At 45.8% G+C, this 7,170-nt stretch overlaps 1 protein-coding gene across 1 annotated transcript; it reads right to left on the reverse strand.

Annotated features, from left to right (window-relative positions):
* Positions 1 to 5,200: 5,200 nt before the first annotated feature.
* On the reverse strand, positions 5,201 to 5,559 carry LOC101587755 (putative 60S ribosomal protein L37a). Its single transcript, XM_004641304.2, has one exon. The coding sequence runs from the start codon at positions 5,531 to 5,533 to the stop codon at positions 5,258 to 5,260; it is 276 nt and encodes a 91-aa protein (XP_004641361.1). The 5' UTR covers positions 5,534 to 5,559; the 3' UTR covers positions 5,201 to 5,257.
* Between the last annotated feature and the right edge of the window lie 1,611 nt (positions 5,560 to 7,170).

The following is a 7,170-nucleotide window of genomic DNA, read 5'->3' on the forward strand; positions in this document are numbered from 1 at the left end:
CTGTCAGAGGTGAATATTCTATTGGCATCTAAATACTATAGGTGTTGGAATTCAGCTAAACAATCCAACACTGTCTAGCAGTCTATAATATTAGTGGGTTATCCTCCGAAGTTAGTGACTTGAGCCTTTTACATTGAGCTCACTTTGTAGCTCAGGTTGGCCTCAGACTTGGAACAACCCTCCTGCCTCAGCCTCCCAAGTGCTGGGATTACAGGCGTGCACCACCACATGCCTGTCTCAAAATCTGGTTTTAAACAAGAAGAAATTTTGAAAATGTCTCATTGCTATTTGTTTTTCAATAATTGTTTTTTTTTTCTGAACCGGGGATTGAATTCAGATCCTTGCGCTTGCCAGGAAAGCATTTATTCCCCTGAGCCATCTCCCCCATCCCCTAAAATTATTAAAAATAAATAAATGGATAAATAAAAACAAGAAGAAAGACATCAGGCAGCCATACCTGGAAGGAAACAAGGGAAAGCAGGGTTCTGCCAGAAAACTTTTTCCCTGTCCGAAAGTGTTTCAAAAACACTTACTGCGTTTTTTTTTTTTCAGGAAGAGTATTTTTCACAAGTGTTGTTTTCATTGAATGCATTGTTTTGTTTCGGGAGATTGAACTCAGAGTCTTGCACAGCTTGGAAGGGAATTATGTGGAACTATATCTGCAGGCCCAAAGCCCAAAGGACTTTTTGGTTTGGTATTGGTTTTGGCTCTGGAGATCCAACCTAAGGCCTTTGCACTGAGCCACATTTACCTCCCATTTAAAATGTTAACACAAGGCTTCGTGCCAGGTATATAGCTCATACGTGCAGTCCTAGTTCTTGAAAGGTGAAGCGGGAAGATTGCTGCATAATGAGCTCAAGGCCAGCCTGAATAGCATAGTGCATGCTTATGTCAGAAACACAAAGCATGGACAAAGATGTCACGGAATTGCCTGTGCTTAGTTTAAGCTTATGATCCTTATGCCTCAGCCTCCTAGAACACTACGATTATAGGCATGAACTACCATGCCAGGCTAAATCTTCCTTTCTTCCTCTCTTGCTCTTAGCGCTGGGAACCGATCCCAAGGTCTTATGCAAGGCAAGTTCTCTACCACCAAGCCACATCCTCAGCCCCCTAGAAGTTAATTTCTTCTTTGTTGTTGATACAGGGTCTTGCTATGAAGTTCAGACTCCTAATGATCCTCCTGTCTCAGCCTCCCGAGCACTGGGATTACAGGAGTGTGCCACCTTGGCTAGTTTCAGTGGGGCCTCCGGTACCGGGGATCAAACCCAGGTCCTTGCACGTAGCTTAGACTGCCAAGCTGTCTCCCCAGCTCTAGAAGTTAATTTCTCACAGTAAATATGATGGTTCTTATTAAAATCTGGCAGCGGGCTGGTGAGATGGCTCAGTGGTCTAAAGCACCTACTTAGAACAAGCTAAGCTGAGCAAAGCACAGGGACCACGGTTCAATCCCCCAGCACCACATGCCAGCCAGCCCGCCCCCTGGTGGGCTGAGCTGGCCACACACACAAAATAAATAAAATAAATATTTTAAAAAATAAAAATAAAAATAAAATCTGGCAGCAACAAAAATCAGTGCACTTGTTTCCTGGTTCCGCCAAAAAAAAAAGTGCTAGGCAAGCTTGTGCTGTGTGAAAGCACCTGGAACCAGCCCTCTACTTCAGCTGTCAGACATGCAATGTGGGACAAATCTGCACAGACAAGGGAATTGTGGGTAGTGTGCTTGCTAAGGCCACATAGGGCATGCAAATGTGAGGGCTCTCACACATTGGCAAAGTATAGAACTTGGAACCCTCGTGTGCTGCGGATGAAATGCAGAATGGTCTAGCTGCTGCTCTTGCAGGCAGCTGAATTAGATAGAAATATTACAGGCAGTCTGACAGGGCCAGGCCCTCAAGGAGACAGCACGGAAGACAAGATACCTTGCAACTGTGAGAGGTAGATGCTCCCGCTGTGGGCCAGACCTAAAGACCAAAGATTGAACAAATGCTGACTCCCTAAAGATGAGCATCTGGTATTGGTCATCATCTTGAGGAAGCCAGGAAGAGTCACTAATCCGACTGCTGCTGGCTACCAGACAAACTTCTGTTCTACATTCATGCCCCCTTGCTGTGTGACTCGCTTCCCTATTCTGTTCTGGATTTAATCAATTTTACCTGAGCAATGGCACTTGTAACCATATTGGTTGACATAGTTTCATCCCACCTCATGCCCACCTAAGCGAGTTCGCATTTTCTCCACCTTAGACCCCAATGGTTTTGCTGTATAAAAATCCCTGGAAGAGACAGCTTCCCAGGGTAACCTACTCGGGTTCCCCTTCTGTCCCTCTCTCAGACAGAAGCTTTCCTTCCCTCAATAAATATTGTGCTTTTAACCTCCATTTGTTCCTAAAATTCATTCTGTGGTTTTAGAGGACATGAACTTGTCCCAGGAACCTTTCAGGTTGGGGATTTTATTTCCTACATCACTGTGACAGTTGGGTGGAGAAATTAAAGTCATTGAATTACCTATGACCCACCAATTCTACTCTTAGGTGTATATTCAGAAGAATTAAAAGTGGGGATTGAAAGCCGGGCATGGTGGCAAACAGCACTTGGGAGTCTGAGGCAGAAGGTTTGCTGTGACTCTGAGGTCAGCCTGGGCTACAGAGTGAAACCCTGTCTCAAAAAAAAAAAGTAAACAACAAAAACAAACCAAAAAAACACCACTACTACCACAACAAAAACAAGCTAGATACTTAAACGCCAATGTGTGTGGAAATGCAATGGTGTCATCCGTGATCTGGGGTCCATGTCTCCTGAGGTTGGAGAATGAATTGGAGGACGAAGGCGGCAGACAGGAGAGGTGATTGTTAAGGTGAGAAAGAGCTCCCAATAGCTAGGAAAGGACCTGAAAGTGGGATTATCCCCGGGGGATGCGTCCAGTGGAATTCTTATATCAGCGGGTTCACCAGGAAGCTGGGGGGTGGGGCAGCTAGGAGCCACCGGGTGTCAGCCTGCACCTGGCCCAGGACAAACAGGAAGCAGAGTGGTGGCTGTGAGCTCGCCTGGGGCTCCAGAGCTGGCAGCTGTTGTTTAAAGCCTGGAGTTTCTGTGGCAATCAGGAAAAGTCTTAGGGGAAAGTGTTTGCACGACCTCAAGATCACTGAATTATATACTGAAAGCTATTTGAGATAGTAAATTTTAGGAGATAGATAACATTTTGTTATATATATTATTTATTTATGTACTTAGATGATTTTTTTTTTTTTTTTTTTGAGAAAGTCTCACTGTGTACCTCAGGCTGGCCTGAACTCAGAGATCCTCCTGCCTCAGCCTCTCAAGTACTAGGCTTATATGCATGCACCACCACTCCCTGCAGTTATATATGTTTTAACACACATAAAACACGGGTGAGGTATGGCACAGACCTCTGGGAGCAGCATTTGGAAGGCTGAGGCAGAAGGACTGCAAATTCCAGAAGAATCTGGGCAATTCAGCAAGACCTTGACTCAAAAATAAGAAGGAAAGGGGGGGCTGGGGAGATGGCTCAATAGAAAAGTGCTTCCCTGGCAAGCTCAAGGGCCTGAGTTCTAACCCCTGGTTCTGAAAAAAAAAAAAAAAAAAAAAAAAGGACAACTGATTGTGTATATATCTTAGGGGTAGAGGTTTGTGGGTTCAAGCCCTAGCTCTACCAAAAACAAAGTGTTTTTTTTTTTTTTCAGAACTGGGGATTGATCTCAGGCCCTTGCACTTGCCAAGGAATCGCTTATTCTACTGAGCCATCTCCCAGGCTCCAAAGTATCTTCTGAATATCAGGCATCTTGGGCTTTCTGAGCTAGGTCTATGCCCAGTGGAGGAGACCAAATCTGGCTTCCACTAAAATGGAAAGTATTTAGGGCCAGCCAGACAGCTCAGAGAGCAGCAGCTGGGGTTCAATCCCTAGCATGCTGAGCCAGCCCCGCCCCTGCGGCTCCCTGAGACAGCTATTGAGACTGGGCATGGTGAGGCACGCCTGTAATCCCAGCACCTGGGAGCCTAAAAATAGGAGAATCACAAATCCGATCTGTGTAGTGAGATCCTGTAGACCCTGTAGACCCTGTGCTAAATACATAATCTCTCTCTCTATCTGTCTATCTGTCTATCTATCTATCTATCTATCTATCTATCTACTGTAAAGTATGGGGGTGGAGTAGTTGTCTCTAGAAAGTTCTGTCAAGAACTAGAACTACCAAAGAGCCCAGGCCTGCATAATACAACATTTATGGTATGGGGCTTGCTTGGAGTTAACCTGTTAGGAAGGTTAAGCAGAAGAAAATTTGTTCTGGGCGGGGGTGTAGCTTGGGGTTGAGGGTACTTAGCACACAGAGACCCTGGGTTCATCCTCACCACCTCAAAAAAAATAAAGAAAAAAAATTAGGGTCTGGGGAGAAGGTTGGGGCTGTGGAGATAGTTCCGTAAAATAAGCACTTGCCTGGCAAGTGCAAGGGCTTGAGTTCAATCCCCAGTTCCACAAAATAAATATTAAAAAAATAATTATTGTTTTTACCAAAGTAACATCTATGTCAAAATTTCAGAAAATAAAGGTAATCAGAAATAGACATGATGGGGGGGAGCTGGGGATTTAGCTCAGCGGTGCAGTGCTTGCCGCCTAGCAAGCCTGAGGTCCTGAGTTCAATTTCTGGCAGAAAAAAAAAAAGGAAAGAAAGAAAGAAACAAACAAATAGACATGATGGACCTGGATATAGTTCAGTGGCATAAGTGCCTGCTTGGGAAGCACTAGGTCAGGAGTTTGATCCCTGGTACAAAAAAAAAAAAAAAAAAAAAAAAATTATAAGACTGATGAGCCAGGTGTGGAGACATGCCTGTAATCCCAGCACCTAGGAGACTGAGGTGGGAGGGCCACTGAGAGTCGGAGAGACCAGCCTGGGCTAGAGTGAGCTCAAGGTCAGCCTGAACTGCATAGTAAGACCCTGTCTCAAAGAGACAAAAAAGAGAGAGAAATAGACATGATGGGTAACAACGTCAACCACAGGGAGATCATTTCGTCATTTTTCTGTATCACCTTTCTTTTTCTTTTTCTCTTTCTTTTTTTTCTTTTTTTGCGGTACCAGGGATTGAACTCAGGACCTTGTGCTTGCTAGGCAAGCTATCTCCCTGGCCCCTGTGTCACCTTTCAATTAATTCTATTAAGATCACTTGCTTTTTTTTTTTTTTTTTTTTTTACATAAATTAACCCATTTATTATAGGCTAGAGATGTCTCAAATAGTAAGAGCTTCTACTGGTCTTTCAATTCCTTCAGTCTTCTGATGGCTGACTTGACTGTGACTGCCGAAGTGGTATTGCAGGTCCAGGCACCACTAGCCATGGTCTTCACGCAGGAGCCGCAGTGCCAGATCCCCACGGCCCGCCTCTCCATCTCGGTCTTGCCACAGAAGGAGCAGGTGTACTTGGTGTGCTGGCTGATTTCAATCTTCACCATTTTCCGGAGGGAGGCACCGTAGCGAGTCCCGTATTTACCGACAATGCCGACCTTCTTGGTGCGCTTAGCCATGTCGATGCGAGGAGGCCCAAACCCAGAGAGCGATCACTTGCTTTTAACTTAATATTTTATTTTTTTCTTTTGATTTCATTTTGTTTTCCTGTGTGACACTGGAAATTGAACCTAGGTCCCATGTACTTACTAGAATAGTACTCTGTCGCTAAGCTACACCTCTGGGTCTTTTGTTTGTGTTTGAGGCAGAGTCTCCCTATGTAGTCCAGGCTGTGCAGCACATTTGTAATCCCAGCATTCTGGGAGGCTGAGGCAGAAGGATTAAAGACCAGCCTGAGCAGACTAGAGACTTAGCAAGACCCTGTTTCAAAAACTGGCCCATGGCATTAAAAAAACAACGAAACGAAGCAGCATGCCTGTAATTCTGGATTTACAGGTGTATTAGTTACTCTTCTCTCATTGCTAGGACAAATACCCAATGCTCAAAATGAGGGAAGGAAGGGTTTATTTAGCTCACAGTTACTGGAGGTTTCAAGACGCTGGTTGTGGATTGGGGAGATAGCTTGGTGGTCTCAGCGTCTGCCTGGCAAGTGTAAGGACTCCGGTTCGATCCCTGGTACCACATGCCATGCCAGTCGTGGCCAGCCACCAAAACCAGGCAGTGGCCTGCCTGTAATCCCAGCGCTAGGGAGGCTGAGGCAGGAGGATCATTACGAATCTGAGCTGCTTATGGTAAACCCTGTGTAAATAAATACATGAACAGCCTTGAGTTCAACCCAAGGAGGCCGAGGCAGGAGGATTGTTTCGAGTTCACAGACCAGCCTGGGCTACAAAGTGAGATCAAGGACAGGCTGAACTGCATAGTGAGAACTTGTCTCAAAAAAACACAAAAAATAATAAAATAAAAGCAGAGCATCAAAGGATGTGCTTGGTGCAGGCTTGGCCCTGGGAACCGAGCGGGGCAGCCCTGCGTCCCCGCGGCGTCTCCTGCCTCCTGGGGTCCGTGCGTGGAGCGTGACGCTGGCGAGGTGTCTGGACTTCCTTGTGTGCTAGATTGGAGCTTTGGGCGCCCGCTGGGGGATCAAAAATTCTGGCCTGAAGGTGGAAATCAGGTCAACGTGTTCATCCAAAGCAGGACAGACGAATAGAAGGTGAAAGAAAGACAGGGAAGTGAAATGGGGACTGGAGAGCAAGGAGCCCAAAGATGTGGGCCAAAGGAGGCGGCCCCAGCTTTTCTTCTCTTCTTTTTTGTCTTTTTGAGACAGGGTCCCACTATATACAGTTGAGGCTGGCCTTCAGCTCACTTTGTAGCCCGGGATGACCTCAAACTCATAGCGATCTTCCTGCCTCTGCCTCCTGACAGCTGAGATTACAGGCGTGCACCACCATGCCTGGCTTTTCCAGTGTTTTCAAAATCCAACTGCAGCTTCAACCTTGTTCATTTAGATAAAGCCTATCTTTGTTTAATTTTGTGCTTTTAAGTAGTAAACTTCAGGAGGCTGGGGAGACAGTTCAGTAGAATAAGCGTTTGCCTGGCAAGCGCAGGGCCTGAGTTCAATCCCCGGTCCCCCCCCCCCCCCCAAAAAAAAAAAAAAAAGTAGTAAACTTCAGGAGTCCAGGATGCTCTTTAAACCTCTAATCCCAACACGCAGGAGGCTGAGGCATGAGTTCGAGGCCTGCCTGAGCAACAGTGAGTT

This window comes from Octodon degus, unplaced genomic scaffold, assembly GCF_000260255.1.
Source record: "Octodon degus isolate 3935 unplaced genomic scaffold, OctDeg1.0 scaffold00134, whole genome shotgun sequence".
Classification (NCBI taxonomy): Eukaryota; Metazoa; Chordata; class Mammalia; order Rodentia; family Octodontidae; genus Octodon; species Octodon degus.

What these genes read in the sequence shown, in the direction of transcription:
- LOC101587755 (XM_004641304.2), bottom strand. Translation starts at nt 5,533, where the DNA reads ATGGCTAAGCGCACCAAGAAGGTCGGCATTGTCGGTAAATACGGGACT.